General features: G+C 42.2%; 1 protein-coding gene across 8 annotated transcripts in view; it reads left to right on the top strand.

The window, feature by feature from the left end:
- Window positions 1-18,633, top strand: part of VPS13B (vacuolar protein sorting 13 homolog B) — a 1,237,203-nt gene that overhangs the window by 1,197,987 nt on the left and 20,583 nt on the right. For all 8 annotated transcript variants that reach the window (XM_033933145.1, XM_033933154.1, XM_033933146.1 and 5 more), the window contains 3 exons: window positions 627-803; window positions 7,703-7,873; window positions 14,301-14,477. In XM_033933145.1, the coding sequence (XP_033789036.1) occupies window positions 627-803; window positions 7,703-7,873; window positions 14,301-14,477 (525 nt within the window). The remainder of the gene's footprint in view (window positions 1-626; window positions 804-7,702; window positions 7,874-14,300; window positions 14,478-18,633) is intronic.

Below are 18,633 nucleotides of genomic sequence, written 5' to 3'. Positions count from 1 at the left end.
AAAATAAAATCTTTCAAGATTTTGCATAAATTAAAATGTATTCTAAGGTAATTGTTAAAAAAACAAACCACACCTGTTCTCTTAGGTTTTTGTGGCAGAGAAGGCAAAACCCAGAAAACTGCAACAAGCAAAACTTTGTTATGGAGCATCCCATCTATCAGTTCTAATTTTACATGACTGCGTATGTAATTATAGATTAATTGTGATAAATATTGGACTTAGGAATGCAAAATCAAAGAAGTTTACAAGTTAAACCTCCTGTACAAGCTTGGTTACACATGGTATTTTTGTCTAATTTGTGATTTTAGCATCCTTCTGTAAACATGCAGAGTGAACTTCTAGCAGAAATACAGGAGGTTTATGTGAGGAAGTCATACTAAAGTTATTTGTGCATTTGCCAAAGAGAGCTTTGATTTATAATGTATGAAAAACTGCCATTTCTGAATTCATAGAGGATGAGTTATTTCCTGTGTTTTCTTGTTCCAACAGAGCTCATAATATTATGCAGTCCAGCGTGAAAAATGAATTGAGGAAAAAGTGTTAGGTTTTTTTTTATGACAACCCCAGTGGCTCTTGGGATTTTGTCTAATGTCACTCTTCTTCTTCACTTGCATTCTTTTTTTAAGGTTGGGTCGTTGGCTCTTTGGAAATTCTGGGAAGTCCAGCCAGTTTGGTCAGAAGCATAGGCAATGGGATAGCGGACTTCTTTAGGCTTCCTTATGAAGGGTTGACCAGAGGTCCTGGAGCCTTCGTCAGTGGCGTCTCCAGAGGAACGACTTCATTTGTGAAACACATTTCCAAAGGTAGATTGCTCATGTCCTTGGTTATACTGTCAAATTATCTGTCAAATATATATATTTACCACACTGCTCCAAGTTTTGTTTGACATCCAAGATTACCATAAAATAATGCGAGTCTGCATGATGCTTTCTTTGTAAAACAGAATGTGGGAGTGATTCAGAAAATCCAAATGTTAAAACCTCTGAGGAGACAGAAAGCCTTGGCTTGGCATCTATCTACACCACGTGATAAAGACAGAAATATTAAAGATGTTAGTGGCTTCTGCTTACCATCAGAAATCCTACACTGAGTTGCCTCATCATATTTATTATTTGGGGAAAAATGTAGATACAGTTGTCATAACTTTTAGAAGTATGTGGATATATTTTGACATGAAGGCCGGGTATGGATACAATCCACATCTTGCCTCTTTGCAACAATATAGAAACAGTGCCATCTAGTGGTGGCAAATGCCAGCAACAAAACATGGAGCAGTATTTTTTTTCCTGTGTTCTTCCTGCTCAGTAAAGGCTTTTTCACCTCATGCTGTTCCCAGCATTAATTATTTTAAAATTTCCATTTTTGGTTATTTCAACGTGGTGTAAGACAAATAAGAATACCTAATTCTTTTTTTCTTTAATCAGAAAATAAGGGCTCAGTTCACTCCACACTGAGAGGCAACATATCTCAGTTTGTAGCAGAAGGTGGGTGGCCTTTTATTGAGTGAACTGTATGAAAATATTTGAGAACCACATGGCAAATAGATAAACAGATGTAGTGTTTAACCCATGGTGAAACTTGGCTCACCTTTTTTTGTTGTTGCTATTTAGCAGTGTCTTAAGTACTAGCTTTAAAGTTTTGTAATCTCACATATTAGCAAATGGTATCCTAACCGTCTTTTAGAAAATGAGAGCAAGCAACTCCTACTGACTGAAACAAGATAGCTATGTTTTGAACTGCTTTTTTTCATCACAGTGGTTGGGGGGGGGGTTAAGGGGTTTGTTCTGGTTAACATCTGGTTATGCATCTACATGCATAAATAACATACATATGTAGTGCTGATTTTTATATATATAGATGCTGCAAGATGCAGAGATTTTTTAAAGGAGCAGATTCCAGTTGTGGTTTGAACAGTTAAAAAAATCTATGGGGCTGTTTTACTAAGTTGCATTAGGCGCTAACATGCACCTAAAGCAGTTTAAAATGGCATACTGTAGAACACGCTCAGGTTTCCTATGGTAAGCGCTAATTCAACTTGTGCTAATCCACGCACTAAACAAATGTTCTGTTTGTATGGAAGGGGGCATGGCGGGGGCATTCCTGTGATAATCAGTGCAGCTATATTACCGCACAATCAATGGCTAACGCAGAATGACCACAAGAGCCCGTACTGACTCCAAAATGGATGTTGGTAAATCCTCACCCAATTCACCTTTTTTTTTTGTTATTATGAGCTTGTTAAAGCTCATTAATAATATCATTAACTCTAATTTTGAAACTGCACATTCATCGGAATGTTAATGCAAAAATGAAAAATTTGTCTTGGGCTGGCCATATGTTAAAATTTCATATCATAGCTCATTAAGCCTAAAACATGATGCATTTTTGCCGACGGGCTCATATGTGTATGTCCCATTTTACAATGGCAATAGACATATAACTTTAAAGCTTTCCCTTTTGGATTTGCACTTCCTCTTCCTCTAAGGTACACACAAGTGCCATGTACCTGCTCGTTTGAATGTGGGATCTCGGTTGGTGATTGGGCAATTGGGGCATCTAACACTACCTCAAAAATTGTACAGAAGAGTTTTCACTGGACATCTTAATTGACTCTTCTTCTGAATTGTAGCACTTGCATATGTAAGTACTAACTAATACATGAATATGTTGCTAAATCTGCATGTACTTCTCCCTTGGTATTCGCGGGGGTTAGGGGCAGAGCCGGACGGCGAAGTGTGAAAAATCGTGAATAACTTTGTGCCGGCTCTGACCCACCCCCGGACCTTACCTGGTGGTCTCCGCCTCCGATCGCCTCCCTCCGTGCATGTTGCGGGGGGCCAGTGCGGGCGCTTCAGTCTCCTCTTTCCACGCTTCGGTGTTGGGCCGGGGGTGCTAAGAGTCGGCGGCGGCGGGAGGATGCAGGTAAGAGGCGCTTGCCGGGGGGGTGTTAATAAAGGGCAGCGAACCCGAATCTGCGTCTCCAGAACCTTACCTGGTGGTCTAGCGGTGAAGCAGGGCAGGAGCAATCTTCCTGTGCTCTTGCCCCGTGCAGAGCCGTCATCAGAATGGCTGCCAGCAGCCATTTTGATGACAGCTCTGCACGGGGCAGGAGCATAGGAAGATCGCTCCTGCCCCACTTCACCGCTAGACCACCAGGTAAGGTTACGGGGAGGCTTGGACGGCTTAAAAATAGCCAAAAATGAAAATAGGTTTTTTTTGGAAAAAAAAAATCGCAAATAATCAAATCTGCGGATACTGAAACCGTGGATTTGGACGGAGAAGTGTATACTGTATATGTACAATTACTCTTGTAAGGGCTCAATTAATGCTGGTCTTTTCTTATACCAGTGCTCCCATGGTATATGCCAGAAGATACTGATGCCCTTAAATAGATTTTATAAAAGGCTAACATATTTAGTAGAGTCTTAGAAAATGCTGAGGAAACTGTGACTGTTCTGACCTGGAGATCCCAATCCTTACTTAGATATCCAATGCAAAATTGATCTTCCTGATTACTTTTTTTTTGCCAGTTCTAAAAGTATTTTTTTAAAGAATACAATTTTTGAAAATGGCTTTATATGCTTCCCCACCCTGAAGGTGAACTATTTTTGTATGAACCTAAGGTTTTCTTGTTTTAATGTCACCCCAGCACCTTCCTTCTTCAGCACACATACCAGAAGTGTTCGTCTCCCTGAGGAGCATGGAGCTAGCCAATAGGGATGACTGAGGCTCTTTTTTATTATTTTAAGTCATTTTTAAATTACATACCCAAGAAAAAAATTCTTGATACAGAAATGGTGGTGAACTAAATAAAAAATACAATATATGAAAGTGAAAAAAAATCAAATAATGATCCTAAATAAAGGAAACTGATCAGCACAGGGCAAAAACAGCCGTAAAACTTCTTCACCAAACCCCAAAATCAGATAATGCTTTGTAAATTCGTTCTTGCAAGGACGCACAAACAAATAATCAGCCAGAACACAATATCAAAATATAAACATATACACAGGCCGCCGGGACTGCACAGCACCCTAAGCAGCCTGTATCATCACTGGTCTGAAAAAACTCCACACATAAATAGATAGAAATTTTTCATCATACATTCATAGATTTAGAATTTTCAAAAACTGTGTTCACAAAAAATCAGGTAAGTAAGTGTGCTCATTGTAAAGAAACTTGTAGCACATAGAACAGCTGAGAGAATCAGAGACTATTTAAAGTCCACTATATTAACAGCCATACTGGCGGCATGCAGGTTAAACATATCTGAATCCGTGGCAGCACTTAGGCCCAAATTCTGTAACCAGCGCCTAAAGTTAGGCAACTATTTCAGAAGTGCCCAACGGGATAGGCGCCTATCTAAATGGAAGAACAAGCTCAATTAAGCTTTTTAATCATAGAAACATAGAATATGACGGCAGAAAAGGGCCACAGCCCGTCAAGTCTGCCCACGCTAATGACCCACCCTCAGAACTTCACCCCGCTCGAGATCCCACATGCATGTCCCATTTCTTTTTAAAATCTAGCACGCTGCCGGCCTTAATCGCCTGCAGTGGAAGTTCATTCCAATGATCGACCACCCTTTCGGTGAAGAAATACTTCCTGGCGTCGCCATGAAATTGCCCGCCCAATCAGCACCGATTGAAACATAGGCGCCTTTCAAGAAAGCGCGATTCTGTAACAAGGCGCCTCTAAAAATTTAGGCGGCCTTCAAAAAAAATAGGCGCTATTTATATTAGGTGCCTTGTTGCAGAATCACTGCTCTTAAGCGTTCTTAAGCGCTCAGCTAAGCGCCTAACTTTTAATTGTGCCTAGAGCTGGCCTGCTTCTTGGGCGCCTCCAAAATAGGTTCCGCTCAGCGTGATTCATTAAACAGCAGCCAACTTTACTTGAATCGCGCCTGAACCAGTGCTAAGTAGGCGCCTAATTTTGGGGTGCTTCTTATAGAATTTGACCCTTAGTTTCTTCTTCAAACACCACGAACAAATAAAGGAAAACATATCAAGTCCTCTATCATATCAGTCCACAATTTAAAAAGGAGTCAAAACACCATCTCAAGAAATCCAAACATTGTGAGGAAAAAGGAGTAAACTGGGAAGGGGTAAAGCGCGGACCTCACGGATCTAAACCCGTACGGCCTTAAAAATCTGAGGTCCGTGTCGGTCCGTGTCCCTGTTGCTTGTAGTTTCTGTCGCTGACAGACCTTGATTGAGATTTGAGCGCTGATGGATCCGTCTCAGCATAGGGAGGGAAAAGTGTTAGGATCCGTCAGCGCTAAAATCTCTTCGAGGTCTGTCAGAGCCAGAGACTAGTGCTGGAGCGGCAGAGCAGAAGCCAAGAGAGCGGGGACATAGGTTTTGAACGTGCGTTATGGAAAAGAAGTCTCCAAACTCCAGCACGAGTCTCTGGCTCTGACAGACCTCGAAGAGATTTTAGCGCTGACGGATCCTAACACTTTTCCCTCCCTATGCTGAGACGGATCCGTCAGCGCTAAAATCTCATCAAGGTCTGTCAGCGACAGAAACTACAAGCGGCAGGGACACGGACCTCAGATTTTTAAGGCCGTACGGGTTTAGATCTGTGAGGTCCGTCAGGTCCGTGAGGTCCGCGTTTTACCCCTTCCCGAGTAAACTCGCAATACCAATGCTATACTATATTACCTAGTTGATATAGATGGTAAAGACAGAATAGCTAGCTGAGAAGGAGGAAAACTAGCGACCATAGAATCCAACAAAATGGTTAGATGACTAGGGCTATAAAATATTTCTTTTAACTAAATTCAATTTAACCAATGCATTTACTACTATAAATTATTTCTAGAGCACTTCCAGACATACACATCACAGTATAGTCACGAAGGAGACAATTCCTGCTTGAATGAGCTCACAATATAATCAATCAAGACAGACAAACAGGATGTCAGGGTAGGGGTTACAAGGAAAATTAAGTCAAAATAGCTTCAAAACCTATTGGTGACACTTTGGGGTTGATCTTGCCACATCAGGGAAAGCTCTGATTTTACAAGCAAAAAATCTGACAGTACCCTCATCTTCCCTGCTCCCTCTTCCAGGGGAACCATAGATGCAGTGCTTAATATTAATTTCATGATATTATACTTGTGTGTAGCAGCTTTCTAGCCCTCATGTCCCATTACTACAATTTGCTGTAGGTTTAGATTTATTCAAATTTGATATAGCGCTTAATACAAAAAGATAAAAGTGGTTTACAAAATAACAGATCACACAGAAAAGATCTCCATTTGTGAGATAGGAAGGACCTAGTATTAAACACATCACAAGGCACATACAATACTTCTACCCCCCTCCCTCAGCAGTAATAATCACAGTTTCTCATCCCATTATGCAATATGAAGCAGATCTGTGGCACCTTATCATGATACCACTTTGTACCCCTGACCTTTTCTCCCCCACACCCACAATGCCATTTCTGAATTAATTCAGCAGTGGCTCTTACCCAATGCATTCTCTTTTCCTTTTGTGTAATTAAGGCAGTAGAGGGAGGAAATAGATTTATGTATTCTGCACCATCGCCTCATTGGTCTGCCTAAGAATTATGCACAAGTTAAGAAATTGCTCATTCTTCATAAGAGTTAGAGCAGTGTCTCTCAAACTTTCTCGAGCTGGGGCACACTAAAGGTAGTGGCATGAAGCACCCAGAAGTGCTCGGATGTCGCCATGATGACATCACGTATATGCGTGACATCATCACCCTCCAAATGGGCCCTGAGATGCCAGTAGGGGGTGCCAGCAGGGAAGAGGGCCGGAGAGAAGGAGAGGCACTGGCGCCAGCTGATTGCCTTACAGCAGTGTTTCTCAACTACTTCAAGCTAAGTACCCCCTAAGTCTAACAAATATAAACTGAGTACTCCAACCACAGACCTCCCTAGGCCCACCCAAGCTCTGCCCCAGATCCCATCCCCTTTACTAATTGTAATGCAATTTTTTCCATTCATTTTTCATATACACACAATATACACAACAGAAATAAATTCTCAAATCTGACACATTTCAATCATTATATTGAAAATAAAATAATTGTACCTATCGGCGATCCTCTGCAGGCTGCTGTAATTAGCTTTAAAGGTGAGACCAGGAGGCCAGAGGGGAAGCTGGAGGACTCTAGAGAGAAGGGGGAAAGATGCAGGCCTTCGGCAAATCGGGCAGCGCTGGCGCCGTACTGCGTAGGGAAGTCACCTGGCAGGCACCTTTCTTCCTCCTCAGTGTGCCGCGGCACACTTGGAATCTCAGGAAGCACACTAATTTGAGATACACTGGGTTAGAGTGTTGCACTTTCTTACTTTTAAAAGAAATGGCCCTAGGGAAAGATGTGATGTCCTATAGGCACATATGCTGTATGGCTGGCAGCTGGCATTTATCCCTAACTGTTTGGAAAAGAATAAGAGGACAGACTAAATGGGTGGGTGGTCTTTTTCTGCTATCATCTTCTTTATCACAGTGACATACCAGATGTAGGTGAGGGAAGTGAGTAGTTTTTCACATCAGTTGTTTTCCTAGTGTGTAACCAATACTTATAATGGCATGAAGAACCTTTTTTGTCTTATTGCTCTGTGTGATTTAAAGTCTGCTGCTGCAACATGCCTCTCTCCTACCTCAAGTTCAGTGCAAACAGCGTGATTTCAGGACACTGTCTAAAGAGTACAACCCCCCTGTATTTTTAGGTACCTTAACATCACTGACCAACTTGGCAACGAGTCTTGCTCGCAACATGGACAGGTTGTCTTTGGATGAAGAACACTATAACAGACAAGAGGAATGGAGACGACAGCTGCCCGAGAACCTGGGAGAAGGGCTTCGGCAAGGGCTGTCACGCCTGGGCATCAGCCTGCTAGGTAAATATATGTACACCCAGGGCGCAGAGCTTTTTAGCTCTCTTCATGGTCTGAGTGAAGCCAATCCTCAGGACACATCTAGCTAATCTGGTTTTCAGGATATCCACAATGAATATGCATTAAGATAGATTTGCATGTCCTACCTTCATTAATTAAGTTTTTTTTTTCTTCTTAGCTATTTCTGGGCAAGAATCCAAAGCTCTACCCGGTACTGTGCTTGGGTTCCAACTGCCGAAATCTCCGTTAAAACCTACTCCAGCCCATCCAGCCTTTGATGCCCTACCCAGCCCATCCTCCACCAAACGGCCATATACAGACACAGACCGTGCAAGTCTGCCCAGTACTGGCCTTAGTTCAATTTTTAATATTATTTTCTGATTCTAGATCCTATGTGTTCATCCCACACTTCTTTGAACTCAGTCACCATTTTCCTCTCCACCACCTCTCTCGGGAGCGCATTCTAGGCATCCACCCCCTCTCCATAAAGTAGAACTTCCTAACATTGCCTTTGAATCTACCACCCCTCAACCTCAAATTATGCCCTCTGGTTTTACCATTTTCTTTTCTCTGGAATAGATTTTGTTCTGCGTTAATACCTTTCAAGTATTTGAACATCTGAATCATATCTCCCCTGTCCCTCCTTTCCTCTAGGGTATACATATTCAGGGCTTCCAGTCTCTCCTCATACGTCTTCTGGCACATGCCTTCTATCATTTTAGTCGCCCTACTGTGGACCGCCTCAAGTCTTCTTATGTCCTTCGCCAGATACAGTCTCCAAAACTGAACACAATACTCCAAGTGGGGCCTCACCAATGACCTGTACAGGGGCATCAACACCTTCTTCCTTCTACTGGCTACGCCTCTCTTTATATAGCCCAGCATCCTTCTGGCAGCAGCCACTGCCTTGTCACACTGTTTTTTCACCTTTAGATCTTCGGACACTTTTCACCCCAAGGTCCCTCTCCCCGTCCGTGCATATCAGCTTCTCACCTCCCAGCATACACGGTTCCTTCTGATTATTAATCCCCAAACGCATTACTCTGCATTTCTTTGCATTGAATTTTAGTTGCCAGGCATTAGACCATTCCTCTAACTTTTGCAGATCCTTTTTCATATTTTCCACTCCCTCTTCGGTGTCTACTCTGTTACAAATCTTGGTATCATCTGCAAAAAGGCACACTTTTCCATCTATTCATTGTGGATATCCTAAAAACCAGTCAAGCTAGGTATGTCCTTAGGACTGAGTTAAGAGCCATTGCTCTAAATAACTGTGGAGTATTCTCTTATAATATGTAGGTATGACTTATTTATTGTACTAAAAAGCTCTGGTGTCTTTTACAGGCTTTCTTTAAGAGCACTTTGAAGTTGTCAATCCAAAAGCCTAAATTTATGACCATGATGTTTTTTAAGTTTTTCCTTCAGCCATAAGTTGTGATATCTATAACTTCGGCATCAAGGTATATTAGATTTTTTAATGAATAGCAACCAAAGGCATGCGTAGACCTTGCTTTCTCTGGATTGAAGTAATGTCTGTTTGGGTTGTTTGGTTTTTTTTTAACATACTGAGTGAAAGCAGAAAAAAAAGAATAATTTTGTAATGGGTACATAGCGTATAACAGGGTCAGCACAAATGCATTAATATCCTAAGTGTTTACTTTGAAGTGAGTTATAAGGAAAACGTGCAAGAACTGATTGCTCTGTCTCCAGCAAAAGATATGTTGGATGCTTGTTTTTGTTTGAAAACCACTTCAGCAAAGTGCAAATGTCATGTAAATGTTGACGAGAATCCTAGTTTGGTAAAGAGATCCAGATCGCAGTGACTCAGTCTAATTATTTCAAAGAAGCTGCCAGTGGGATGGTCAGAGGTAAAACTCACTGTAGAGGTTTTGAAATATTACAGAAAGGTTTGAAAATAAGTTCTCAAAAAATCATGTGTGCACAGATGCTGACTCTACCACCACTTAGCAAGGGGGTTTTCCAAAGTATGGTGCAACATTTGTGGGTCAGAGGCGCAGAGGAATATCAGACTTTTCCGTTTGGCAGGATGCCCCAGTACCTTTTGGAGGAGTATGAATCCCTCTGAGATCAAAGTGACCAAAAGTATTCCAGAGCAAAGGACTGAAAGGGATGAGCTTGAAAGGATTTTTGATTTTGTTCTAAACTGCAGTACACAGCAACCACAAGCCCTTGAAAAGAGGCCCCGAAAGGAAGTGGCAAAGTGTTGTAAGTTAGGGTTAGATTACTAGAAATCAGCTAAACAGTAACATCCGGATGATGTGGGCTTTAAGAGATTGATGGCCTGAAGTGAAATAGTGTCTCAGAGAAGAGGCCCAGGCATTTGTAAAGCAAAAGAACATTTTTAGTTTGTTTGTTTTTTTAATTCAAGAAAACTGTCTATGTGCCTAGATTGGACACACAGGGTTGTACATACTCATTTAACCCTCATGGAGGGTAATTTCAGAACAGAGCACCTGGTTTGAGAGGGAAAGTAGCCTAAACAGAAAATTGCACCTACCTTGCAGGTGTGGACCTGCAGTGGAGTTTGTTTGGGGGGTTTTCTAATCTTTGTGGGTTCTTGTAAACCCTGCCCATACTCTACCCCAGTGGTTCCCAACCCTGTCCTGGAGGACCACCAGCCAGTCGGGTTTTTGGGATAGCCTTGATAAATATGCATGAGAGAGATCTGCATATAATGGAGGTGACAGGTGTGCATCTCTGCTCCATACATATTCATTAGGGCTAACCTGAAAACCTGATTGGCTGGTGGTCCTCCAGGACAGGGTTGGGAACCACTGCTCTACCCTATCCACGCCTACTGACAACATATGCACCACCATGTCAAAGTGCATACTTTTATGTCATTTGTTATTTTATAAGACACCACATATGCACAAAAATGACATTATACAGCTATCTCCTTTGTGTGAGGTTTGTAGGTGAGCGTGAATAACTACCATACCTGACTTGTAACTTGCTTTGAGCTTGCATTTGGAAAGGCATGAAGATCGAAACTCCTCGTTTTGGGAGTCAGTAATGGGCTTAAGCAGGAAGAGAAAAACAACAGGTCCCAGCTTCATTCTTAGATTATAGACACTTACACCTTGGCTCATTTATGGGCTTTGTTATAATGAGTTTCAGATCTTAGGATATAGAAATGATGAATGATAATACAAATAGTTGCTCAGTTGTGGTAACATAGTAACTATAGATACCTCATCTACTAAAACATACAAACTTAAACTTAGGCTCATGCTTAAACTTACTTTATCCCACAGTCTCTTCTCCCAAGATGTTTAGTTCCTTGTACAAAGCAGCTGGAACATGCTTGATTTCAGCCCCTGCTCATCGTATTGGAGCACAGCTTTAAAAAAGGGTTTTCAAATAAGCTGTGTTAGCTCAGCTGCCAACCTGCATTGACAGGTAATGTGGTACCAGGACAGTTAGTGGCCCCCTCCCTCCAATCTTTTCAGGTTATAGCTCCCTATCCCTTTATCCCCATCCCCTAGCATCTTTTTATCCCACCTCTCTTCCCTCCTGTCCTCCCATGGGTTAATCTCTCCTCTCTCTCACCCTATGAGCCATCATTTCTCCCTCTCTTTTTGTTGTTCTTCTTCCCTCCCCTCTTGATGCTGAACAATAGGATAGTGACGCGGCAGAAGGAATCACTTGCAGAAGGCTGCGAATTGCAAAGCAGCCTGTTTAGAGTGCTGGGTATGCCGACAAATGCTGGAGGGAGGTTTGTCGGTCGTCTCGGGGTGGGTTGGCGGGGTTCGCATGGGAGGGAGAGCTAAATGTTCCTTTTCAGAGGGGCCCCGGCTACCGGCTACAGGGAGAGAAGCAGTCTGCCCAGGGTGCTCCAAGGCCTGGCATCTTTAACTTCTTTGGGCAGCAACAGCGTTTACAATTAGCTGCTGTTGCCGGCTTTGGGCCTTCCTCTCTGCTGAGTCCTGCCTACTTCCTGTTTCCATGAAGGCAGGATCCAACAGAGAAGAAGGCCTAAAGCCGGCAACAGCAACAAATTGTGAATGCTGCTGCTGCCTGAAGAAGTTCATGACGTCAGGCCTTGGAGCACCCACTTAGGGGCTGCACTGCCGACCGGGGACGGGGTGACACAAGGAGGAAAGGGAGCAGAGGGGGAGAGAATTGCTGCACCCAAATGGAAGGAAAGGAAGGAATGAAAGGAGATGCCAGGGCTTGGAGGGAAGGGAGGGAGGAAGAGATGCCAGGTCATGGAGGGGAGGGAGGGAGGAAGAGATGCCAGGGCATGGAGGGAAGAGATGCCAGGGCATGGAGGGAAGAGAGGGAGGAAGAGATGCCAGGGTATGAAGGGAAGAGAGGGAGGGAGGGAGGAAGAGATGCCAGGTCATGGAGGGAAGAGAGGGAGGGAGGAAGAGATGCCAGGGCATGGGGGAAGAGAGGGAGGGAGATATGCTAAGACATGGAGGGAAGGAGGAAGGTATGCCAGACCAAGAGAAAAGGAAGGAGGAGATGTCAGAGAATGGATGGGGAGGGAGAGATGAAAGGAAAGGAGAGAGATGCCAGGGAACCAGGGAAGGGAAGGAGACAGATGCCAGGCTGTGGGGTGGGAAGGAAAGGAGAAGAAAGAGATGCCAGAGCATAGGGGAGGAGATGGTGACAGAGAAAAATGGAGAGGTGGCAGAGCTGAAATGAATCATGTACAAAGGAGAGAAGGGGCACAAGATAGACAGTTTATGGAAGGAGCATAGAAAGAAGGAGGATGCCATATGGAACAGGGAGAGGGCGGACAATGGATGGCAGGGGCAGAGAGAGAGGGCAGGGGCTGATGCTGCATGGAAGACAGAGAGATGCTGGCTAGAAAGAAGTGAGTGTAGACAAGATGATTAAAGCAGAAATGACAAAATGTAGAAAAATATTTTTTTGGCAATAAATAAAATTATTATTATTATGATATCTGGTTTTATTGAATGGTAGTAGCTAATTTAAACCGACTCCTAAAAACATGGTTCTTGAAAAGAAATTTGGCTCTCAAAAGAAATCTTAATCGTTGTACTGCTGATCTTTGACTTTTTTGACTAATGAGTTTGCCTACCACTGCTCTATTAGGACTGGGCATAACATCTGCAGCTGGCATCCAGGCAGATATGTTTCATTTACATCAGTGGGGGGTGAGAGAGGTTCAGTGACCACTTGGAAAGTGTTGGGGGGGGGGTCATGCCTACATCCCTACAGTGCTTATCTGATCACTTTGGGCACCTTTTTGGCATTTATTCGTTATTACAACAGGTCTAGCCCCAAACATCCAAACTGTGTCCTGGATGAATTCTTAAATGTTTGATTATGGCAAAAAAAAAAAAAAAAATGTCTAAGTCATAAGCCTTCCTTAGTCCCACCCAGACCATGCCTCTAACATGCTCTCTTGAATTTTAAACGAACTGTAGATGAACAGCATAGATATCTGTCTAGAAAATAGGTTTCAAAAATAGCAAATTGGAAGAACTTGGCAATTAAAACATCCATCTGCCCCTAGTGCCACTTTTTGGGCATCTTTCTTTTTTGAAAATGAGTTCCATAGTAACACTGGTGGGCATGTAATTCATGCAACTCATGGCAATAACCCTTGCATAAATCTCCGTCATAAGTGCTACTAGCAATAACTTATAAACAAATGTCCTTTGAAATCAAAATACAAGTAACCAAGCACTTTGGATAAGCTTATCATCAAAGAAACAGTGAATATGAGCATCCCAGATACTATAAAATGCACAATAAATTTATACAGCTGTGATGTTCTACTTGGATTATGATATATGATTATTTCCTACCGTGAAATTAAAAGCAGGAGAGATCTGAGTTTCTCTTGTAAACGTAAGTCAAACTATGCTAGTTTTCACAGAGAAAAACAATGAACAGATAGCCTACAGTATAATTCTCTTATTCTCTATAATTTTTCACAAGGTTGTCAGCTCATGAGCAGTTCTGGCAAATAAGAAGCAAAAGCTGTATACAGGTTTTTCAGTCCAGGGAAACATTTTTCTTGTGGAGCCAAAACTAACATGCATGTCATGTGAAAAAAAATATAACTCCACAACCACTAAAAGTCTTAGAAAAAGAGTGAGAATTCATTCCAGTTTTCTCCCTTCCTTCCAGTGCATGTATGTACCATGAACCGAGTTGAGTGAAGAACAATATTTATAGTATTTGAAAGAGAAAATATGTTACCAAAGATAAGCATTTCAGATGTTTTGATGAGTTATGCTGCTGAAGGAGGCTTGTCAGGGTTGATTGTAAAATGAAGCCAAACTGTTTGATACATGCGTTATAGAAACATTACAGCGAGGGTGGAGAGCCCTTTTAAATCCAAACAGAACTTCACTCCAAACATTAATATTTTCTCCTTGTTCTGGGATTTTAATCAACATTAATTATTTCAAGATTGTTGTTTCAGGTGCAATTGCTGGCATTGTGGACCAGCCAATGCAGAACTTTCAGAAAACAACTGACGCCCAGGCTTCAGCGGGCCACAAGGCCAAAGGTGTTATCTCTGGTGTAGGAAAAGGAATTGTGGGAGTATTCACAAAACCAATTGGAGGAGCAGCTGAGCTTGTGTCACAGACTGGCTATGGTAAGTCATGGCCAAATGATGTTGGCCCTTATTTTCAAAAAGAAGTTTGCAACTAAGATCTTAAAATCAGTTTTAAACATAGTTTATTTTAACTTTAAGATATTTGAATCTGTTTTGCATGGAAATAAATTCAATTCAATTCAAATTCATTTTTGAAATATGATTAGTTTCATCCTTTGTGCTGTCACATTCCAAAGGCATGCCCATGTGATATTGAGAGGAAGGAGGAGAGGGATGAGCACAAGCCTTAGGGGAAAATCTTATAATCATTTTCCACATAGGTGCCAATGTTGCCTTTATGAAATAGACTTGAAAGAAGCTCCTTTTTGGATTCCTTTGTACTTATCACATGCATTTTTAAATTCTAAGAACATAAGAATAGCCTTACTGGGTCAGACCAATGGTCCATCAAGCCCAGGAGCCTGTCCTCAAAGTGGCAAATCCAGGTTACCCAGTACCTGGCAAAAACCCAAAGAATTCCAACATTCCATGCCTACCGATCCAGGACAAGCAGTGGCTTCCCCCATGTCTTTCTCAATAGCAGACTATGGACTTTTCCTCCAGGAAATTGTCCAAACCTTTCTTAAAACCAGCTACGCTATCCGCTCTTACCACAACCTCTGGCAATGTGTTACAGAGCTTAACTATTCTCTGAGTGAAAAAATATTTCCTCCTATTGAGTATTTCCCTGGTCTTTGTAATTTTTGATGGAGTGAAAAATCGATCCACTTGTACCCATTCTACTCCACTCAGGATTTTGTAGACTTCAATCATATCTCCCATCAGCCATCTCTTTTCCAAGCTGATGGGAGATATTTCCAAGCCTCTTTAGTCTTTCCTCATACAAGAAAAGTTACATTCTCTTTATCATCTTGGTTGCTCTTCTTTGAACCATTTCTAGTGCTGCTATATCTTTCTTGTGATAAGGAGATCAGAATTGAACGCAATACTCCAAATGAGGTTGCACCATGGAGTGATACAGACGCATTATAACATTCTTAATCTTAACTATCCCTTTTTTTAATAATTCCTAGCATTCTGTTTGATTTTTGGCCATCACCACATATTGGGCAGAAGGATTCATCATATTGTCTACAATGACACCCAGACCCTTTTCTTGGGTGCTAATCCCCAAGGTGGATCCTAGCATCTGGTAACTGTGATTTGGGTTATTTTTCTCAATGTACATCACTTTACATTTGTCCACATTAAATTTCATCTGTCACTTGGATACCCAGTCTTCCAATTTCCTAAGGTCTACCTGCAATTTTTCACAATCTGCATGCATTTTAATAACTTTGAACAGTTTAGTGTCATCTGCAAATTTAATCACCTCACTCATTGTCCCAATTTCCAGATCATTTATAAATAGCACCGGTCCCAGTATAGATCCCTGCAGTATTCCACGGTTTACTCTCCTCCATTGAGAAAAATTACCATTTAACCCTACCCTCTGTTTTCTGTCCAATAACCAATTCCTAATCCACAACTGAAGTTTGCCACCTATCCCATGACTCTTTAATTTTCTCAGGAACCTCTCATGAGGAACTTTGTCAAAAGCTTTCTGAAAATCTAGACACACTACATCAGTGATCTCAAACTCAAACCCTTTGCAGGGCCACATTTTGGATTTGTAGGTACTTGGAGCAGTGGCGTACCTAGCATATGTGACACCAGGGGCCCATCATTTTTTAACACACACCCCCAATCTACATCAAAAATATGATTTTTAGTAACAATCCACATATCACACAACAAGAATGTACCTAGGAAAAGGCAGCATCTTAAACGCTGCAGTGAGCACTAGAACACCAATACATACATTGTAAAACTAAACAAGCCAGATCCCGCACAGTCAATTGATCCTGTAGTCAATGCCAACTGAAAACTGTGTCCTTTTCATACACACAGAACAGAGATACACCATCGCCCAATATGGAATAATCACAAACTAAAAATAGAAATATGTAGACAAAAGTTAAACTGAACCGCCAAGAAACCAGACTATGCATACAATGCAACACCACAACACCACAAAAACAGTGACACATGTCCTCTAATACTGTGCAAAATATAAAGACAGTAGATGTAAATTTGAAAAAACTGATACATAACAATCAACACTTTATAAATTAACAAATAAAAATAAAACAAATAATGAGAAATAAGAAAATACCATTTATTTCAATTAGCTTTCAGAGGCCAAATCTTTCTTCAGAACAGTACAGTATACTGCTGTTATGGTATCCTATCCTGAGGAAAGGGGTTTAGTCCAAAAAAATTGCCTTATTTCCATTTCCTATTTATAAACTTTTATCAATACAATTACAATACAATCAATACAGTTACAATACAAAAAAATCTTTCTACCTTTTGTCGTTTCTACTTTAATCATCTTCTCTTTGCTCTCTTCTTTCTATACAGCATTTGTCTTCTCTCCCTTCCATGTAACATCTGCCCTCTCTTTGTCCCTTCCACCCAGCTTCTGCCCTCTCTCTCTACCACTTCCATCTACTGCCCACACTCTCTCTGCCCCTTCCATCTAAGGTCCACCCTCTCTCTCTTCCATATGGCATCTTCCCTCTTTCTATGTCCCTTCAATAAACTGTATATCTGGAGTCCCTTCTCTCCTTTGCACATGATTCATTTCAGCTTCACCCCTCTACATTTTTCTGTCTACACCCCCTCCCCTATGCTTTAGCATCTCTCTCTTTCTCTTCTTCTTTCCTTCCTTCCTTCCCACTCCACACCATGGTGTGGTATCTCTATCTCCTTCCCTTATGCCAAGGCATCTCTTCCTCCCCCTCCATGGTCTGGTATCTCCTTTTCCTCCCTCCCATGGACTTGGCATCTCTGGTTTCTCTCCCTTGTCTTCCTTCTCCATCCTTCCCTCTTTCTCCCCAACTGGGTGCTGCTGCTGATGCAGCATGTCTCCCCCCCCCTTGCCTTTGCAGCATTTCTCCCACCTTGCCTGTGCAGTATTTCTACCCTCCCCCTTCCCTGTGCAGCAGCAGCATGTCTCCCCCCTTGCCTTTGCAGCATTTCTCCCACCTTGCCTGTGCAGTATTTCTACTCTCCCCCCTTCCCTGTGCAGCATTTCTACCCTCCCCCCTTCCCTGTGCAGCATTTCTACTCTCCCCCCTTCCCTGCCCAGCATGTCTACCCTCCCCCTGCTGAAAGCTGCAGGCGTCCGCTCCTCGCGTGATCCGCAGCTGCGTCGGAAGCCTTCTCTCTGACATCGGGGAACACTTCCGGTCGGCTATGTGTGCTGCGGTAGGGCAGGTAGGACAAGAAGATGAGCCTCGTGGCTCGAGTTGTATTGAACCCCGTCGTCCCCGTTCAGCTCTCTACTGTGCACCCCCTTGGGGCATGCATCCGGGACGGACCGCCCCCCCCTGCCCCTCCCCTAGATACGCCACTGACTTGGAAGGCCTCAGAAAAAAGAGTTAATGTCTTATTAAAGAAATGACAATTTTGCATGAGGTATAACTCTTTATAGTTTATAAATATTTCCTTTTGCTAAGTCTTAATAATAATATTGTAATTTATAGCTAAAGAGACATATGATCAAGAAACTGTTTTATTTTATTTTTGTGATTATGATAAACATACTGAGGGCCTCAAAATAGTACTTGACGAGCCGCGAGTTTGAGACCACTGTACTACATCAACCGGCTCACCTTTAGCCATATGTTTATTCACACCTTTAAAGAATCCAAGCAAATTGGTGAGGCAAGATTTCCTGCTGCTGAATCCATGCTTACACTGTCTCATTAAATCATGTTTGTCTATGTGTTCTACAATTTTATTTTTTATAATTGTTGCCACCATTTTGCCCAGCACGGTCTGTAATTTCTTGGATCTCCCCTGGAACCCTTTTTAAAATTTGGTGTAACATTGGCCACCTCCCAATCTTCAGGTACTAAATACAATTTTAGCAATAGAAACATAGAAGATGACGGCAGAAAGGGGCCATGGCCCATCAAGTCTGCCCACTCTAATGACCCACGCCCCATGACATTACCCCCCTAGAGTTCCCATTTCCTTTTTAAGTCTGGCACGCTGCTGGCCTCAATCACCTGAAGTGGAAGTTCATTCCAATGATCAACCACCCTTTCAGTGAAGAAATACTTCCTGGTGTCGCCATGAAATTTCC

The sequence above is a fragment of the Geotrypetes seraphini genome, chromosome 2 (genome assembly GCF_902459505.1).
Source record: "Geotrypetes seraphini chromosome 2, aGeoSer1.1, whole genome shotgun sequence".
Lineage (NCBI taxonomy): Eukaryota > Metazoa > Chordata > Amphibia > Gymnophiona > Dermophiidae > Geotrypetes > Geotrypetes seraphini.
Note: the sequence above shows the minus strand (reverse complement) of the source record. Positions and strands in the feature narration are given on the sequence as shown.